Source organism: Xiphophorus hellerii, chromosome 9 (genome assembly GCF_003331165.1).
Source record: "Xiphophorus hellerii strain 12219 chromosome 9, Xiphophorus_hellerii-4.1, whole genome shotgun sequence".
NCBI classification, from domain to species: Eukaryota; Metazoa; Chordata; class Actinopteri; order Cyprinodontiformes; family Poeciliidae; genus Xiphophorus; species Xiphophorus hellerii.
Genome location: NC_045680.1, coordinates 8,171,091 through 8,191,335, shown reverse-complemented (window position 1 = coordinate 8,191,335; position 20,245 = coordinate 8,171,091). Strand labels below are relative to the sequence as shown.

Genomic DNA, 20,245 nt, shown 5'->3' with positions numbered 1-20,245 from the left:
TTCTTAATGTCAAGAAAAAAGCAGGCCCGTAATCAAGCCTGTGATTTGACGATTTTACTTAATTTTCTGTAATAAATTGAATATGTTAGGGCTCTTAGTTCATCACATCTACTGAATGAACTATTCCAATCTCTGATTGTATGGACCTTTACAGAGAATATAATTGATTTGAAAGTATTTTTTTACAAATAATCAGATGAAATACTGTTACAATTATTGGGAAATGGGGGACTATGCTTGCTTAGTCAAGGAAAACCAGTAAAAAATGTGATTTACTGCAAGTATTTGAATCTGATTGAGAAGTGCTCCTTGTATGGCAGAACAGCTCAACACATGGTGACAACCAGACGTCACCCCGCTCTAGATGTGTTCTCCTGTTTCTCCTGGCACTCGACCATCTTTGTCTGGCTGGTATGTGTCTATGCACGATCCCGTGAACCAGCTTGGTCTAAATATAAACACCCAAGCAGTGTGCTTCACTACTAAGGTGACATTACGTAATTCTAATCAACATGCTCTTAGTGAAAGATCTCTCGGGACATGAGCTGTGGACGTGTCAAAGATTTTGTGATATTTTGGTTGACCCCAAAGAAGTTATCAAGGATGGTTGGAGGACGGTGAGACGGAGCATGTCCGTTGAGAGCAATGCTGCTGTAGAGCATCAGGATTTCGTCCCCGAAGTCTGAATTGGAAGATAAAGACCATATAGTTGTCTTAGATTTGAACTAAGACATTCTGTCAAAGATGGGTAATGGAATAAGTAAGGTAAAGTATCACAAAGAATCGGTTTAAATCTCCAAAATCTCTTTTTGCATTGTCCATTCAGCTCCGTTTCCTTGCTCTTTTTAGATCCTACCAGATCTGTACCTTGGTAACATTAAAGGTAAGCCTTCATGTCAGTGAAGAAATTATTCCTTTTTTTAATCATTTTCAGGACAGCATAGTAGAACACGTTTCAGTTCCTCATATGGAGGAGCATGTGGTGAACTGCTACACTGAGCTTGGTTTCTATAGAGTAGAGAGGTCACAGTGTGAAGCTGAACGACTGGAGTACTACATTTTGACAAAAAAAAACTTTTACAGTACTGTTTTTATCTCTACTGAAGTTTTTCCTTTGTGTTTGAGGTGTGCAGCTGCTGGGGAACATAAATGTTATGTTGTGAATATGATGAGCGTTGGCGTGGGAGGGGATGCCCCGTGCTGTGGGGGTGTCCCTGATATGAGATGCATTCCAAATGTTTCCACAAAACAGCAAACCAAAGCATGAGGTTGCTCTTTTTATATGTAATTCGCACAGTGAACCATAAACACGTAGGCAATAGCATAAATATGTGGAAGAATTTTTTTTAAACGTGACCTGTTCTGAAAAATGCTGTCAAATAGGAAACATAATACCTTTCATCTTAGCAACACCTTTTATGTTTTGTTCTTTTATGCTTGTCGCCTTGCTATTTAAAGACATTTGTGCACGACAAAGGAAATAATAAGGTCTAATGTTATAAGGCTGCCTCTCCTGCTATATATACACCAAACTGTGTATATCACAATTTTTGTCTTAGTTTGAATTAGCCAAAAAAAATACTTTTTAAGGTCAATGAGTTTTACAACTAAACCTTTGAGGTTTCCATTTGTGATTTAAGTTATTTTAAACACATTCAGATGAGATTCAAGTTTATTCAGCTAAAACTGAACTACAAACATAATGTATTCAGGTTTAACAATAGTATTTATCTAAATAAATTCACTTGATGAACCTCGTAGAAAAATGGAGTCTTGATTTGGATACCTGCTATACTTTTCCAGATGTCTACATGCTGCACTAAAGGCTCAGAAATTGGGAATTCCCCCCAAAAACCACATTCACTGGGCCAGTAATTGGTGGATTTCCATAGTAGCTGAACCCTAAGCAAGAGTCTAAATCTAACCAAGTAGTTCTAAGACCAAGATCTAGTTAAGCTGTCAAATCCAAGGGCAAGCCAACCTCTAAAAAGCAGTTCAATGTTAAATAAACTCGGACATCCCACACAAACAAACTGCAAAATTAGACTGTCAATAAATTTGGATGTTGTGAAAGTTGCAGTCCACCATGAGGCCAGAAGCCAGTAGTCACTTCCAAACTGGATCTCTCATTTATGTATTTTGTCTGAGTAAATAGAAAAAATGAAAGTTGCATCAAATAAATCAAATCCATTGCTAACTTTCTATATTTCACAGCATTTCTGTAAAATTTGCCTATTCTGAAATTGGGATTTGAGAACTAATATCTTACTACCATAAAACCATATATTGAATCTACTTCTACATATAGATAATGTTTAAATTGTCAGTGCTTAATATGATTTGGAATTTTATAGGGGGTCAAGTTCAGGCATTCTTCAAAGTAACAAAGTTATCAAAGTATGCAGCTAATCTCAACAGTATACAGTCATATTCAGTAAATTAGAATATTGCAGAAAAGATTTTATTTTCAATATATCAGCTCAATAACTGAAAGAATAATTAGAAACACTTCTATTTTCCTTTATTTGTGAAGGCCTGTTGCCTGAATTCACAATTTTAAACTATCTTTGTCCTTCAAACAGATTTTACATGTCTGTGAACACTGTCCATTGGACAAATATATGCCTTCATGGGTTGCAGATAAAAATAGAGATGTGAAAGGCTGCTCATACTTTGCTCTACTGAGCAAAGCAAGCAATCATAGCCTTTTGCATTGAGTCCTTTTAGTCCTTTATCATTTGCTAATTAGGAATGTGGTGGGTCTAGCTGAATTTTAAAGGCAATGCAATATTTCTTGCAGTCCCTTTTAGCTTCAAATTAATCAGAGAACGGATTAGTGTACAGATTACACCTGCTGTCAACAACTACAGCTTCTCTGTGAAGTTACCGTATTTTCCGGACTATAGAGTGCACCTTGCTATAAGCAGCACCTACAATTTTTTTTTGAAAAAACTGGAAACGTACATATATAAGCCGCACCGGCCTATAAGCCGCTGGTATCTCTGTTGCTCTTGGTTTTTCACAAGGACACAGCAGAGCAGAGGGCTGCGTCCTTAATAAATCTGACATTAAGGACGCAGCCCTGCGTCTCAAACGCCGAACAATGGATTTGTTCACGCCGAGCTTACGTGCAGCGGCTCTACTTTCCTGTACTGCCAGATCGATACTCCTCACCTTTAAAGCGGCATCTTTTTCGTCGTGTTGTTTCCATGAAGAGGGGGATATAAATTTGAAGAAATTTCTCCGTCGTGCCTGCTGCTAGCATGTGCTTGTTCTAAATGAAAATGGGCACTTTCTTTTATTTCCAATTTTGACTTCCAATGATTCATTTCTTGCTAAAGAGCCCCCCTTAGGGTGTCTTAAAATATATTGATATGTCCAATATGTGACTTTCTGTCTTATACACAACAGTGCCAGCTAGTCTTAATTTCAGTTTAGCCAGGTTAAAAAAAAAAGTCAGTCCCAATCATACATGCATTACTAGTTATCAAACTAAAGGATATACAGAGGCCTACATTACCAATATGAGTCTTGGTAAAAGCAACAAAAACTGCATGTGTTCACACTGATGAATCACATCTTGTATCTTTGGATAATTAAAATGCATAGTTTTAATTACTATGCATAGTTTTAATAAATTTTGGTCTTAAATGTCAGATTTTGGCAAAAAAATATGAAAAATAAAAGTTAACTTTAGCTTTTTGAGCCTTAGGGGAGTTACTAGCCTTCCCTCAATTTATGATTTATGTTGCATAAAGTATATCCTGGGAACATACAGATAGTGACTCAGGATTGTACTTCTCTTACAAATACTTTGATAATTAAACATATTTGTATTGTTTTACCATTTATTACATATTTTTGCAACATAATCTCTGCAGTTTAAGGTTGCTTAATTGTCACTTGCATTGTAGCGGGGCTTAGTGAAGGCTTCTCTAGGCATTTTTGGGGTGGCATTAGCAACATCCTGCACATTTGCAAAGCATGAGAAAAAAAATGCTTAAAGCACATCTGTCCATCGTAGAAAACATTTGGCTTCCTTTTAAAGAACAAAATTTGATTAAAACAATTACTGTTTCTTGCTTTTGGGCCAAGCTGTTGGACTGTTTTAGAAACACTGGTTTTCCGGTTTTTCTTTCAGTTCAAAAGAAGAGCAAAACTTTTAAACCATACGGCCATATTTGCTTGGAAGACTTTAAGGGAGGGGGGGTGTTGTTGGGCAGAAAATGCTTTATTTAGGTTGCAGCTTTCATGCTGACATTTGTCATTGGATGCAGAAATAATTTAAAATTTCTCGATTTTCTGTGATTCACAGATGCACAGGACCGGGAGCTGCTGGCAAAGCACAACATCACCCACATCCTCTCAATCCATGACACAGCTGCACCTGTCCTGGAGGTGAGGAAACTTCAAATTGCGCGTTTTACATGAGCTTTTGTGACCCAACGACCCAAACCTTCATCCAACTATAGAGTACTTAATGTCCTTTTAACTCAGTCACTTACCCGCCAGTGTCCCAACTGATCAGTACTCATTGTGAAAGTGTTAAATCTCTGCGGAGCTGCTATGTCTCTTCAGAGTTAAATATCTCCCTACAGCTGTGTGTGAGTACTTTTGTGTGACAAAGGTATGTAGGGAATTTACTTAAAACAGTTTATAACAATAGGATATATCTAATCATCCTTTAGGTTTATCTATTTTATGTGTTCAACCTATTGAAGAATCACTTCCTGAAACATTTTTTCATTTTCTTAGATCATTAGTGAGATAAGAGCATTCAATGAAATCGTTATCAAAGGCAGCTGAAATAGACAGATGTTCATATTTTCAATTGTGTGACAGTCATAAGACATGGAATCCACCAGGTTTCATTAAACACAGCGTTTACTGAGACTTCAGTATTGTTTGGAATTTCAGTCCATGTGTGAAAATCTGTCAGCTGATGCAGCTGCTGTTTGATGCTATATTTTCTTCACAAGAAGCTTTTAGTTCTGCACATTTAGGTCCAAAAACTTTTGAACAAAAAACTGGACAAAAAAAAGCAACTTTTTTGAGTTTTCACTGCAGCACTTAGATGTGCCGGTAAGTGGAGGAATGTTTTTATTTATTTATTTATCATATTGGATTGAACATGAGAAACAAGGTGAACAAAACCAAAAAAAGTGTTTGAAAATAATCCATTGGAGTCATTTTTGAAAATCTGTCTGATAGACAGTGTCCGCTTTCACAACTTTCATCTTTTCCTTGCTGAAAGCGATCATGAAAAGTGCTCAGTTTTCTGTACACTTTCTCCCATCCATGCCAGAATGTTTCATTGAACATTGAAGAGAAACAGCAACTTGTATTACACAGTATCACTACCTAAACTGGTCAACCACCAAAACTTTTCAAAAGTTCTGGCCCACACATACTTCACACACTTTTGTTAATTTCTAATAGAACACATAATCTGAGAATTATGAGAATTTTTCTGTAAAAAAATGCATGACACTGCTTTTTTAAAAAGTCTGTAACTAAAGATGACTCAGGTCGAGTTTAGACAGAATGGCCAGATGGGACAGTTTATTTGCATACTCAACAGTCAAACTGCTGACTGATTGATTTCTTGGAAGACGACGTGATGGTTCCTGAGAGAGGATGGTAAAATTTGCAACCACTAAGTCTCTGTGGTAAGATGTGACATTTACATTGAAAAGATGCGGTCGTGATTACCATATTGCAAAATAAAGTGATGCAGTAATTTCTATTTGATCAAATCTGTTACAAATACACTTTTCTGTACAAGAATGGAATTTTGTTATGAGCATGCATAGGAATAAAGTCTCACAGTCACGTTTTCATTTTATTAAATAATAGTGATGAACTTGTGCAAAGACATGAGGTGCTTTCAGCAACTTCTTCCAGACCCAGAGGGTCAGAATTTAAATAAAGGTTGCAGAGATTGTGGATATATTTTTACTAATACTTACGAAAAGTGTCTGGAGCACTTCCAGAGTTTGCGCTGTCCCTGAGGACTCAGGGGTTTTTGCACAAGTGCAGTCATAGCACGATGAGGTGGTTTCTGTCCAGTTAATGTACCATCAGCTGCCAGGTGCAACGAAGAGTAAACACACACACACACGTACACCCCAACTCACACCCTCACTTCGCTATGTCACAATCTACATCGCTCACAGGGCAAGGGCTGCAAGGTTTCAGGGCACGTATCATGAAAAAACAGGAAGGGTGTAATAGCCACTGCATTTGCATCTAAATGACCTTGAAATACAAAGAACAATTAATATATTTAATATTATTGTTTTTGCAAGTGTAAAGGAACTTCTGTTCACAAAATACTGCACCTAATTTTTTTTTTAACATCTCTAATTTAATCTGTTTCCTCTTCTGTGCAGGACATGACTTATCTCTGTATATCTGCGTCTGACCACTCAAAGCAAAACTTGTGAGTGCTGAAAAAGATCAGATTTTGGCATTTTATGTGCAATGCAATTTGCTTAATTTTTCTTTCAACTGAAATATGTACATTTGATCTGTAACTAACACGTTCCACTTTAGATACTTACATCTCTATATTTAGAATGTTATGTTTAATGATAAGCTGCTTGATGTGATGCTTCCTCCAGGATTCAGTACTTCAGAGAGAGCATCATGTTTATCCATGAGAGCCGGCTGAAAGGAGAGGGCTGCCTCATTCACTGGTGAGGACCAGTTCTTAGACTTGATCTCTTATTGGTTTTTTGTAGCTTGGTGCCATAAATCTTTTATTTTTGAGTAATTTATTAGACCAACACAACATAATGTATAATTGTGAAGTTTAAGAAAGTAGTAGTATATACATTTGTATATTTTTGCAACCTCCTTCATTTTGAGGTCCTTTTAAAAAAGAAAAAAAAAACCTTAAAAAGGTTGGGAAAGATTTAGGATTAAGGTGGAGGTTCGCCTTCAAGGATTTCGACAACATTAGCCACACAGCCAGACCTACAATGGAATGGTTTAAATAGGAGTCATAGATGTGTTAAAATGGGATAGTCACATTTCTGGACTTGCAAAGACTGTTTCAACAAACCCTCTCCATCCAATCTTACAGTGCTTAATCCATTTTTAACAACAGTCGGCAGCACAAGTTTTGTCTTTAGATGTGGAAAGCTTGTAGTAACGTACCCAAGAAAACAGAAATTCATGCCACACTTTTTAGATTTGTGCTTGTAAAAATTTTGAAACCCACATATACACAACTTTGTGTTTGTCACATAAAAATCTTGATAAAATACAGTACATTGATGTTTGCGGCTGTGATGAGACAGAAAAAAGATGAGAAGGTGAAAAGAGAATGGATACATGAAGTGATGACTTATTGGAGATTTATTATTATTTTGTATGTTTGGTTCAATCTTAAAAAACAATGTTGTGCAGTACCAATCTGAGGAAGAACCCAACAGGTAAAGCCATTAAATATAAATTATAGAAACTTTAGCATGATGCACCTGCAGGTCTTGTGTCAGGTCTGTGTTTTATTGGGTTTTTTTTGTATTTTTTACAAAATTTACTTTCAGATTCTGTTTTTCTCATGTCCCAACAATTCGAATAACATCTGAGGTAAAAAGGAAGCTGAGGTGTAAAACCTTTGAAAGACTTGTGGTTAGCTTGGATAATTTTGAATGATTATAAAACAATTGACTGCTTGGAGGAAAAAGACAAAGAAAATTCAGAGCTTACTGGTTACTGTATCAGAAAGAAGCAGAAAAAGTTTGTATTCCCCTGTCATAATAAGAATTTACCTCAGAATGACTGAAAAATCTTCAAATTTTATTAGCCCAGGTCTCATTTTCAGCCACACCAAAAACCTATCAGGCTTGTAGGTTAAAAACTTTCATAGAAAATGTCCTCACCTTTCATCTTGTCTCATATCAAACAGGCAACAGCAGACATTTAACCACAGCGTCAGGAGTGGGTTTCACTTCTTTTATACTCTAAAGCTGAGATTCTGCATATGAGAAGGATTACTAACTGTGAGGGTCTGTGCTTGTCAGCGTGGCAGGAGTGTCCCGCAGCGTAACCTTGGTGGTGGCTTACCTCATGACAGTGACGGGACGAGGCTGGGTGGAGTCCCTGGCGGCGGTCCGGGCTGCCCGGCCGTGTGCGGGCCCCAACCTGGGCTTCCTGCGGCAGCTGGAGGAGTTCGAAAACATGGAACTGGCAGAGGTTAGTCATTTGTATGAAAATATCGCTATATGAACGTGTATTTTTAAAATGAACCTCTGAGAGATCAGAAATTATCCATAGGGTTCCCATTCAGCCTGGAGAAGTTTCAGTAGTTTTTAAGTCTTAATAAATATGGAAAAGAATAAGGTGAACGGAAATAAAATGTGTATTTCATGAGTTGATGCCCCATCCAATTATCCATCGTTCCTCCCTCCCTATTTCTCTTGCTCCATTCTTTCCTTCTTTCATGTTCCCCTCCTTCCCTTACTTCTTTCTTTCCTTCCCTCCCATGCATCTTTACTTTAGTCCTTCCCCGTGTCCTTTGTTTTTTGCAGGCTCCATATTTGAAGCCTACCCACAGCAAAAATTTCTGTCATGAATTTTTTATTGAAATACAGTATGTTTAAGAGCTTTTTATTCAGGAAAAGTTAGAAAAATGCAGATAATTTTATATTTGTAATTTATTGGTTTGTTTGAACAGTTATTTAACAAACAAAAGAAAAAAGTAAATGGCTTCCAGTAGTTTCATGAGCCAGCCTAACTGTTGGCAGCATAATAGAAAAGTCAAGGATGGAAAGTAAAACTAACTCTGGTCTGAACATTTTTATGATTGGCAGATTAACTTGTGAAAATTGAGGTGTTTGAATTCAATAAAATTGTGGATTTTCTCAAATACTTACAGACTCCAACACACTCACAGTTCACTTTCTTACGTACACCTGTTGAAGATCAATCTGTTGAAGATCAATGTATTTAGAGATGAAGAGGTGGTGAAGATGACTCTCTAAAGTTCAAACAAAGTGTAGAATTTGGAAGAAAAGGGGATTTGAGTGTGTTTAAACACAGCGTGGATGTTGCTGCAGACAGAAACGGAACCTATGGAGATTTTCACACACAATCCTCCACTTAAAGAATGGTATAAAACTGTACTATACAATGCAAAAGTTAGGCATATAATATTTTCTGAAATATCAGTGTTGTCTGGACGTTGTTCATTACATCTTATTTTTGGAAAGAGACAACAGATCCAGAATCTGCCACACTTAACACAATGCGTTCCCCAACAAAAGCATAAAGATAATTGTGCTGTAACATGATAGAAATCTTGCCTCAGCCAACTTCTTGAAATATGCTGTTATTAGCATCAAATTCTACATTTACATTTTTTCTAAATATCATAACACTGTTCAATGACGATGCTGAAATTATTTGGTTTCTGAGTGTGTTTGTTAAGCGAGGAGCCAAACCTGTGTGTTTCTATCTATCCACATCTCAGAAATGGTTGTGATGTAATGAAGAGGGGCTGGGAAGCAGAGAATGACAGATTAAATATTTGTATTTAGGGTTATTCAGCTGTTTTACTGCAGCTAAAACTACTTGATTCAGTCGGCTGTAAAACATGCTATACAGTTTTATAATTGAATGATAATGTGACTTGATCTAAATCTTTTTCCAAGACCTAAAAGAAAGATCTTCAGAAAGTCACAAAAAGTCTGCTTGAAAAGATTAGAATAAAAAAATACGAAGAAATTATTGTGACTTTTTCATAAGAGACAACTATAAAACTCTTTCTCCCCTCTTTTCAGTATCGAGCCTGGTGGACGGAGCGGTACGGGAAGAGCTCCTTTAATGACGATGAGGAAATTCAGAATCTTATCAATAAAAAGTCTAATAACAGTGTCGGCAGCAGCAGCTCTGTCAACGTCCCCCCAGTTCTGGGACCAAGTCACACATGAAAAAAATATTCTGCTCTCATCACCCTGGGCCTACAAATCTGAGGACTGTTGGAATTGCATCAGCAGGAACGTTCATCCAGGAGTTCTTTGGTATCAATGATTGGTTGAATCTCGTGTTTGCAGATTGGCCGGGGGATTTTATACCTCTGTTGTCATGTCATGTCTTGGCCTCTAACTGTCAAAACAACATGCAAGGGCAGCCAAGCGGGACCCCAAGGAAGTATGTACACAAAGTCCTGAGTGTGAACACACAGTTAGTAGCGGACACTCCCCCTCTATGAGTTATGTTATGCTGTGTCTTGAACTTGAAATATGAGTATTAGTTTCTATGCAGAGAGTGGAAACTAAAGAACAGTTTCCCAGTAAACATACCACAACATGTGTTTTTTTTTATTACTTACATTATTATTAATATTATTTGAATTTATTTGTGTTGCCTTATGTCCAGCTAACAGTAGCCTCTGCATAAAAAAGACAAACAATTGTATATTGTGGAAGTAAATTTTTATTAATGTCAAATTTCACCCACCCACTGAGGGAGTTATGAGTTCATTTCAAACAGAGTCATTTATTTTTAACTATTTTGACTTCCACAAATTTAACTAATGTTGCTTTTGACACATTCGTATCTAAGATGTATCCAAAAAGTGTTTTTGTTTTGTTTTTAAAGAATTCATGTCCTAAACCTTTTCATGTTTTGTTAAGTTACACCCAATAATTTTAATGTTTTTATTGGGACTTTATGTGATGGACGTACACATGGTAATGCATAATTGTGAAGTTGAAGGAAACATCATGCACAGTTATCAAACCGTATTTGAGGTATTTTTTTAGAAATAAGAATTGCATAAATATTATCCATCCCTCCTGATTCATCTTTGTAGAACCACATTTTGCTGATCTTTTATGTCTCAACGATTTTGCACATTAAACTGAGACTATTGCCAATAGTTCTTTAGAAATCGCCTATCAGAATCTAATTTGAACATCACATTTTCAAGTCATTTTGAATTTGTTTTTTTTTTTCTAGGCTTTGACTAGCCCATTTAGCAATTCATTCATCTTTGATGTAAAACATTCCATTGTAACCGTGACTGTCTGCATAGGGCCGTGTCTCCCGTCTCAAGTGTTTTGCAACAGACTTTCTTTCAGAATAATCTCATATTTAGCACTTTCCATCTTCCCATTAACTCCAGCCATTTTTTCCATCCCTTGCCCAGCCTGTCCACGAGATGTTCAAAGCCAGGGATATTGTTTTGTAATCTTACTCTGCATTAAACTCTCCATAATATTATTCCCGACCTGACTGCTGCATTTCTTGATCTTCATGATGTTTGTTCATTATAGATTCTCCAACGAACTTCTGAATCCTTCACAGAACAGATGTTTACATACTGAGATTAAATCGTGAAGAAATGCACCACTCCTGGTCAAAAACAACCAATCAGAGCCAGGAGGAGTGCTATGGTGCTGTCAATCAACCCTGTATACACACTACTTAATGTGTAAATGGTGGAGAAACAACTCACAGTTCCAGGAAAACCGTTTTTCAGGCTCAACTGATGGGGAGAAGCTGTAGTGTTGCAGAGAGCAAGGGGGAGTCTGTGAGCAGTGCACACAAGCATGATTGACAGTGCTAAGACCCTCCTCCTGGCTGTGATTGGTTGTTTCTGATTGAGCAGTGTAAATCTGTAATTAGCACGTGGAGAAGACAGGGGAGTTTGATTTTTTTCACAGATTACGTGTCTAGTGTCAGTTTTAAGTAAAAAATATACTTTTTTTTATAAAAAATACATATCCAAAGTCTAATGTGACTTCCTCCAAACTTTTGAATGCACATTTTTGACTTTTCAGTGTTTCAATGCTTTTCGCACAACTTGCTGTTCTCTAAGCTTAATGATAAAATTCATAACAGCTTGTTTGATCCCTGACTGGATCAATACATTTCCTGGTTCAATCAAAATTGGTATTTAAACAATTCCCTTTAGCTTGCTGTTCACATTTTGACAGATGAGACCAAGACAACACCAAGCAGCTGATCAACCTGACCTTGCCTTCAAGCATGATGTTTTCAGACAAAAGTGACCACTGAGCTTAAAGTGTTACAGAATATCATCAGCAGGTTGCATCTCATGATGCTCACTTTGTTGTGAACAGAAGAAGAAGAAGAAGGGTGGGATTCGTTACCGAAGCAAACAATAAGTCAACTTGTGAAAAGCTTGAGACGTTCTTGTCAAGCTGTAATAGATGCTGAAGAGCTCATGATTTGTTATTGAAACATTTAGCATTTTTTGGTGTGGCATAAACAGCACTATTTATGCTTTTGTTTCAATTCATTGTTTGAGATGAGAAAACCACTATTGCATGTTTGCACTTAAATGCCCTACTTTCATAAAAGTATTAGTGTCCTGCCAACTTTTCACGTTTTCCATAAATTTTACTCAAAAGGCAGATATCCCTTACGTTTTGTCAGTAGTGTATTTTATGAGGAATTAAAAATCATGAAATATTGCTCATTTAACATGTAAACATTTTGTTTTTGTAAATCTTGTGTTTTATTTTAAATCACCACCTCTGAAACTAATTAACTCAGCAGGCGAGTGTGACTAATCCAATATTTGTTGGATGTTGAAAGAAGGTTTAGAGAACATATTTGTTCTATAAGGACAGTAATTAGACAATTGTGTTATACTTTCTGTTTTAAAATGTCATGAATCAGTAGACTGAGTTTGAATGTTTATGAAAACTTATTTTTGTGCCAAATGCCATGTACCTCTACTTCTTTATTTAAGGGCTCAATGATGGGTATATTGCCTCTGCAGGAGCTTTTAAATCCGCTCTATTCTTGAAAATATTATTTATAAAGGAGTTGAGATGCTGCAAATGGAAACTAGAGAAACTTTAAATTCCCAAAGAACCCACACACACACATACACACCGTCTGTTTTTGTTGTTTAAAACTAGCTTATTCAAATACATATACATTTAGCTCTGACTTACTCAAATGCTAATTTTCCCAAATGGCCCAACTGTAAAATGGTGGCTACTTGACATGCATTTTGTAGAAGAAAAAGTAAGACAATAAGTATAAAATGAAGTTAAATTTCTATAACAGTTTTCGTATAAAAACCCCAAATAGAAAATGAGATAAAGGTAGAAATTAAAATATAAGACGTAAAAGACATTTAAAAAAACTAGAATGTATTGTTTGATATCTCTAAGAATAGGTTGGGGTGATTATTATTATATTAATCGTTTTTTTTTTTCAGTTGAACCGTATTTACCTTTTCAAGTTTCACAAGCATTTTCTTCATTCTCGAACAGGCTACAGTTACATTTTTCTATTGGCCTTTTTTATTCTCTTGCTCCAGAGCAGGCGAATTCCTCTAACTGTATTTAATAAGCTCATCTAAATTATATCGGTTGTTCTTATTTAATCTTCCAGGAGGAACACACTACATTTCTTTCTTTCTGCGCATCATTTCTCCTGCAGGACTACTCTGCAGCTGCTTTTTCGTAAGGCTTTATCATTTCAAAGAATTGTTTTCGTCTCCGTCCTCTGACTTTCCACCCGTGCGGGTGTGTGACACTTCTGGCTGACGCCGGCAGGGTTTCCCCTGGTGTCTTACTGGAGATCGGCCGCTGTGAGCGCGCTGATAAGCTTCGCAGGAGGGGAGCTCAGAGTAGCAGCGGCAGGAGGCGCAGCCGTGGCAGGTGCGTCCTCCTCCTCCTCCTCCTCCTCCTCCTGTTCAGCATCCTCCTCTTGACTCCGCCCTCCTTGCTGCTCGTTTCACGCTGCGAGGATTTAAGCGGGCCCGCCGGAATGGTGAGGGCTTTCTGAGACTGACAGATTTCAAAACTTGACGGGTTTCGGGTTTCGCAGGTAAGACAGCTTCGATTCGCACCCGGGGCGCGTAAAACAAGAGCACAACTGTAGTCTGCGTGGGAGTCCACGTTTAGCGATCTTCTCACTTTTACAACTCTTGATTCTGCGCTGCTTTCACAGCCTACACATTATATCACATTAGGGTACAGGACCTACAAGCGGAGTTTTGGTTTTGTGTTTTGCTCAGAGATGAACTCTGAAGCGGATTACGGAGGCTCCGGGAGCAGCGGCAACGGGAAGCTGCGCCAGTGGCTCATCGAGCAGGTGGACTGCGGGAAGTATCCCGGCCTGGTGTGGGAGAACGACGAGAAGACCATCTTTAGGATACCATGGAAACACGCCGGGAAGCAGGACTACAATCGGGATGAGGATGCCGCGCTTTTCAAGGTAAGAGACAGTGGGCATGGATGAGAATAAAACTGGCAACTTATTTAAATATTTAAGCTACAGACTGAATTTAAACTTATTGTTCGTTCATTTAGATTTAAGTTCTCTTTTAGGCACCTGTGTAAATATTGATGCCCGGTTGTTCTGCGGAGTCTTTATGTATTATTTCATTTAGAATGTATAGACCTAAACATGCAAACAGCAAACTATAAAAATGAGCCAAATTCAATTCAGTTCAGGTACATTTAATTCACTACAAATAAGTGTTATAATTTCAAACAAGTCTAATTCATCTATCGAAATATAAAATCAAATAAATTCAGAAAAAAAGTCATCAACTGTATACATTGTAATTTTAACAGCAGATAAAATTAAAAATACTATTTAAAATTTAATGTAAATGTAAGGAAAAAACATTATTTTACGAAAATCTAAATAAATAAAGTTTTCGAGTCTAATTGCGCACTCATTCTCACATTCATGCGCTGCAACCATGTGAGATGTGACCCACTGCTTATATATTGCTTTTTGCAATTTTCTCCCTGCGAATTGTCTGCAGGCATGGGCTCTGTTCAAGGGCAAGTTTCGGGAGGGGATCGACAAGCCGGACCCTCCGACCTGGAAGACGCGCCTGCGCTGCGCCCTCAACAAGAGCAACGACTTCGAGGAGCTGGTGGAGAGAAGCCAGCTGGACATCTCTGACCCTTACAAAGTGTACCGAATCATCCCGGAGGGAGCAAAGAAAAGTCAGTGACTCGAACGCCACCTATACATCAAACAGCTGCATGAGTTTAAATGGGAAAGGTGAAGTTAAATCTTTTTCTGTGTCGCACGCAGGGCCCAGACCGGAGGACAGTCCTCTGAGCCCAGTGAGCTATCAGATGCACCATCCATACCCTTCCGTACCCACTCAGGTAATTTACATATGCATACAAAATGAGCGAGGCGGGGCCTCAGAGAGACGGCAGACAGTCTGCTGAATGAACCATGGAATGTTGTTCGTGCATGAATGAACTGAGAAACAACAGCTTTATGATGTGTTGAATGATGCTGAACAAACATTTGTAAAGGGAAGGTACTTTAAATAACAGTGAGGAAAAAAATGCATAAGCTAAAGCAAATTTTGAACACTTGGTTCTTTGAAAAACATGTTCGAAATGGATCGTTGAATCCAAAACATTTTAATAATGTAACCTTGTAAAGTCATGCTTGATAAACAAAGCTGGATGTATGTGTTTGTAGATACCACAGTACATGCCAAGCCCTGAATGCAGTTGGAGGGATTACTGCCCGGAGCAGCCGTCCCTGCCCGACCTGCCCTTTACTCAGTGCCCCTGTCCCCCTCGCAGCCTGCCATGGCAGACCCCATCCATGGAGAACGGTACGTCATTTCTATCTATAACAGCTGCATGAGACCTATCCGTTTTACATCCACTTTTTGACATGACAAGCTTGACTCCGTTCCTCTTTCTGCGCAGGATACCAGCTCAGAGCTTCCATTTACTCCTACGGCCCCACAGACAGTCAACCCTCGCCCTTCCCACTGGACGCCAGCATCAGATCAGCAGAGGCGCTCTCAGGTGCACATGATACACTTTCACTTCACCTTTTTCCCTCTCACGCCATGAAATCGTTGGGTCATTGTAAAACAGGAAGCTATAAGGCAAAATGCTTCGTGCAGATTAAATTATGCCAAAAGAAGTTTGTTCCAGCCGTATTAAAGATTTATATGCACAAAAATCCTGTCACCTGCCTGTTTTGTGCACCAAAAATAAAAACAGATAATCATTATGTAATCATTCCCACCAATCAAAGGAAAGCTTTTCAGAGATGTAACCAAAAACATGACATTTCAGCAAGAAGTGAGCAATCTTTTCAGCCCCAGTGTAATAAGTGAAAATAAAGTTTCTTTAGCAATTAAGTAACATGTTCTTAGTATACACCCTAAAAGAAAATATGATCCCGGTAATCAGTTGCTAGAGATGCACCTACATAAATTTGACTATATTTAAAGGTATAATGGTTAAATTCTCAAACACATCAGGCCAAACTATAATAAATTGAAATTAAGGGCTTAATGCCATTTTGCAGGGCATTAATGTGAGAACAGGGAATCTAAGGTCTAAAGTATGACACAAATCTTGCAGCACAGATCCTGTTTCCTAAAAAGCAGAGTTTTGTCAATTTCAGGTGACCTTCTACCTAAATAAATGCTGTTCCTGATTGTTTTCAACAAATATTTCAAACTGTTTTGATCCAACTACAGTTTTGAATCTGACTGTATAGGTGACAGAAGCATAAACAGGTTGAAAACAGGTCAGGTTTGTTGACCCTCTGTCGGTTTTCTTTCCTCGAACAGACTTCCGCCTCCATGTGTCGGTATATGTACGGGACACTCTGGTAAGGGAGGTGACCACCTCCAGTCCAGAGGGCTGCCACATCACCCCGAGCCCACCAGAGAAGCCCTACCTCTCGGGTGGTCCCGATGTGGTGCCGCTGCCTGTGGACATCCAGAGGAGGGTGGACGAGTGCCCGCCGAGTCCGCCGTCCGGCCTGGAGAGCGGGGTCCTGCTGTGGATGGGCGCTGACGGACTCTACGCCCGCAGGATGTGTCAGAGTAGAGTGTACTGGCAGGGAGGCCCTTCAATGTACGGAAACAAGCCCAACAAGTTGGAGAGAGACATTGTCTGTAAACTTCTACATACACAGGACTACCTTACAGGTGAGACTTCAGAAAGCGTGATCAAACTCAATTACAAATGCTCTATTTTTTTAATAATGATTTGGGAAAAATATTTGGAATATAATGAGGTTACTTTTAAAATGTTACATTTTTGTATCAGTTTATTTTATGTTTTTACCCACATGGGGTTAAAAAAAAAAAAACTGCATTGAAATTCACACCGTTTCCTATTTAAATCGAACAAAAGAGGCTATATTACCGAAACTATTGTGGCTTTTAATTAGAAAAAGCCATATTAAAGGGACAGTTTTGATTATGAAATCACATGAGTACCAAACTTGCAGCTCATTTACTGGAAAGGCCCATTAGTAGCATCTCAGAAGAATTGTGGTGACCTTCTTCAAGTAGCTTTTCATGATAAGCTGTCAGTCACATGACTTTTTACAGAGCCACATCTTCCCCACCCACATGCACTGACAGCCCCAGCTGTGACTGACAACTAATTGTATTTGCATGCTTAGTGTGACCAGGACTTTCCATTTGATTTACCCCAAAATGTCATACCACTTCAAGAGAAATTCTGGTGAAATCATTTTGAGTCCTCAGACTTACTCCAGATAACAGAGCTATTAATAATAATGTAAACCTGCGTTGTTTCCCTTTCCCATCACCCAGAGATCCAGAGTTACGGGCTCCACGGTCGGCCGCTAAGTCGCTTCCAGGTCCTGCTGAGCTTTGGAGACGAATGTCTAGATCCTCAGAGACAAAGGCGAACCCTCACAGTCCAGGTGACTGCTAGATTCCATGTTTAAGAAATCTTACAATGGCTCTTTGTGGAAAGACACTGTGATCAAAATAAAATCTTAGTTTGATTTTTCAGTGTTATGTTTTGAAAGGTTTCAAAAAAGTAATGCTGAACTTTTAAGTTTGTTTTCAAAACTCAAAAATAGGACTTGAAAGTCTGCAGGAACTTCTCCATTGTCAAGATGCACATGTTTCAAATCTAAATTTAGATTTAGAAAAAGTTGCTAAGAATCAGCATCGATCTGGTTCCAGACTTTAGGATTACCTCTCACATCTTTGATTTCTACAGCAGCATAAGGTGTCAGAGATCTCAAAATGACAAGGAAGGCTATTTTTAGCACGGCTAGCCATTCTTATTCTATTAATCAACTTTTTTGGTAATTTGTAACATTTCTTGCTACAATCGCCTTTTCTATAAGCAAGTTCAACAGCAACGCAGTCAAGATAAATCTTATTAGTCAGAGAAATAAGAAAAATAATAGGATTTAAAAGCAACTTGCTTTGACAAGTATTTAAATAATTGAGTATTTCTCACCATAAATTCAGCTTTTATGTGAGCAACTGACAGAAACATAGACATGCAGAAATATATGTTACAGTGCACAGGGAACCAGGTTGTATCTGTGATCGTTGTATATAGGAATGAGACTGTGTGTGTTTTTAGAAGAAAGAAAGACATTGAATTACCAAGTCTGTCGTAAATGGCAACAAAGTGCAACTTCCTTGTTAGCCTTGACAAATTAACAAACTCATCTCAGACTTTTACCAGTTTAAAATGGTACATTTATGCTGTGCTAGTCAAATAAAAAAGAATAAAAACTCAAAGTGTAAAATGGAGCCATATTGAACTGCTTTTCTCCCCTCTGTGTTTCAGGTGGAGCCGCTATTCGCCAGGCAGTTCCTGTTCTACGCCCAGCAGACTGGTGGGCACTATTACCGTGGCTACGAGCATCCCACAGTTACGGAGCATATAAATGCCACCGAGGACTATCCGAGAGCGATCACGCATCACCACAGCAGCAGCCTGCAGGAGTGAACCATGAGCGGTTTGAGTGACTGTGAAAAACTTCATGAAGCAACTGAAGCATTTAAAAAAAAAAAAACAAAAAAAAAAAACATGGCCGTGAAATCTCAGGGACAAACAAAAATGGTCAACTGTGTACATAAACTGAATATTGAGTTAGCCTTTGTTTACTTAGTTTTCAATTCTGTGTATTAACATGTGAGTGAATATGTGTTGGTGTGATAAAACCAAAAACTGCTGCGCTGTTTTATTTTAACCATACATTATTCATTTTAGGAAATTGAAACTGACAGCGGAGGTGATTGTACTAACGAACAAAAAAAACTTTTGTGCCTTAAAAGAATAGTGCAAAACATACATTTTATTTTGTAAGGTTTCAAAGGTATGAAATCCATCCTGAGATCCATGACGTGACTAGTACTTGACTAGCTTAGCGTAAAATTGGAAGCAAAAAGGTCTAGCCTGCTTAGAACTCCAGCAAAATCCACCAAAGAGCTACCAAATGTTTGATTCTTAAGTTAGAACAAAAAAAAAGTATTGCTTTCTTGTTGGGCCAAACTTTTATTTCTGTTAGTTAGTAACTGCATCTAACTCACACTTTGAAATTATATTGTGAAACTGAGTATTATCGCTTTTTGTCGTAGAACCCAAAAAGATTTTAATTGTGTACTTTTACGCCTTGAACAAGTTGGAAAGTATTTTTTTACTGGTTACAAAAGGTCAGTGTTGCAATTTTTATGAGTAAGCTTACTGGCTTTACTTTTGTATTTTATTTACATAAGAAAAAAACATACATTCTGTTTGTAAATATCAGCTGCGGTAAGAAGCTGCAAGTTTTTTATTTTATTTAACAAACCTCTTGTAAATAGGAATTTTTGCTACATATATATATATATTTTTGCTAGTGGACACTATTACTACTGTTTGTATAAGAAACTCAGGGAGCTAAGGGAGATAAGCTTCTTAACTTTTATTTTGTATCATAAATGTTTCACATCTGAACAAAGCTTGTTTTAATCTGAATGTATTTTGTCTTCAAGAATAATTTGTGTTTGTATATAAAAAAGAAACAATAATAAAAAACAACAAGACACTGTGAGAAAGGCCATGCTCTCTTCATAATTGTGTGTGTTCTCCGGATAACGTCAGTACTATCTGTGCGTGGTTTGCACAGGAAGTGTGGTTCACATGCAGGATGACGCTGGTTAATCAAACTCCGGGTTATCGCAAACAGTATGATGACAACAAGAAGGGCGGAGAGAGAGAGGAAGAGGTTGGCCGCGCTTTCCGCGTAGAGCAGTGGAGAGAAAGCCTTCCTGACTTCTGCTAGCAGAAGTGTTTCCACTTTTATGGAAAACAATCGAAAAGAAACCACAAAAACATTTCTGTCAGCCGCAAAATAATTCAGAAGATGAGTAGGGAAGAAGTTGTCATCAGTTGAGGAGGTTAGGTTCCAAAAACAAGTCAGAGCAGGTTACTTTGGAAACCAGTGGTTGTACTAAAGCATGAGGAGGTAAACGGCT

General features: G+C 38.0%; 2 protein-coding genes across 5 annotated transcripts; both read left to right on the top strand.

Annotated features, from left to right (window-relative positions):
- Positions 1 to 381: 381 nt before the first annotated feature.
- Positions 382 to 11,239, top strand: LOC116725480 (dual specificity protein phosphatase 22-B). Of its 4 annotated transcripts, none has more exons than XM_032571554.1 (7): positions 382 to 765; positions 850 to 883; positions 4,316 to 4,398; positions 6,393 to 6,442; positions 6,624 to 6,698; positions 8,039 to 8,202; positions 8,509 to 8,885. In XM_032571554.1, the coding sequence occupies exons 1-7, from the start codon at positions 745 to 747 to the stop codon at positions 8,607 to 8,609; spliced, it is 528 nt and encodes a 175-aa protein (XP_032427445.1). In that variant the 5' UTR covers positions 382 to 744; the 3' UTR covers positions 8,610 to 8,885. The 4 variants fall into 4 exon arrangements, with proteins under 4 accessions (XP_032427445.1, XP_032427446.1, XP_032427447.1 ...); XM_032571555.1 differs by having other exon boundaries at positions 485 to 765; positions 8,031 to 8,202; XM_032571556.1 differs by lacking the exon at positions 8,509 to 8,885 and adding an exon at positions 9,789 to 9,945 and having other exon boundaries at positions 492 to 765.
- Positions 11,240 to 13,717: 2,478 nt separating this feature from the next.
- Positions 13,718 to 19,828, top strand: LOC116725479 (interferon regulatory factor 4-like). The gene is made up of 9 exons (XM_032571552.1): positions 13,718 to 13,821; positions 14,012 to 14,211; positions 14,771 to 14,957; positions 15,049 to 15,125; positions 15,454 to 15,592; positions 15,690 to 15,791; positions 16,571 to 16,933; positions 17,570 to 17,682; positions 18,573 to 19,828. Exons 2-9 carry the CDS (start codon positions 14,014 to 14,016, stop codon positions 18,732 to 18,734), a joined length of 1,341 nt encoding a protein of 446 aa, XP_032427443.1. The 5' UTR covers positions 13,718 to 13,821; positions 14,012 to 14,013; the 3' UTR covers positions 18,735 to 19,828.
- The last annotated feature ends 417 nt before the right edge of the window (positions 19,829 to 20,245 follow it).

Bases quoted from the DNA above. Each gene is read 5' to 3' on its own strand.
- LOC116725480 (XM_032571553.1), top strand. From the start codon at position 745: ATGGGTAATGGAATAAGTAAG. The intron at 4,399-6,392 runs GTGAGGAAACTT...TCTTCTGTGCAG, and splicing joins CAGCTGCACCTGTCCTGGAG to GACATGACTTATCTCTGTAT. The intron at 6,699-8,030 runs GTGAGGACCAGT...TGTGCTTGTCAG, and splicing joins GAGGGCTGCCTCATTCACTG to CGTGGCAGGAGTGTCCCGCA.
- LOC116725479 (XM_032571552.1), top strand. From the start codon at position 14,014: ATGAACTCTGAAGCGGATTACGGAGGCTCCGGGAGCAGCGGCAACGGG. The intron at 14,212-14,770 runs GTAAGAGACAGT...AATTGTCTGCAG, and splicing joins AGGATGCCGCGCTTTTCAAG to GCATGGGCTCTGTTCAAGGG. The intron at 16,934-17,569 runs GTGAGACTTCAG...CCCATCACCCAG, and splicing joins TACACAGGACTACCTTACAG to AGATCCAGAGTTACGGGCTC.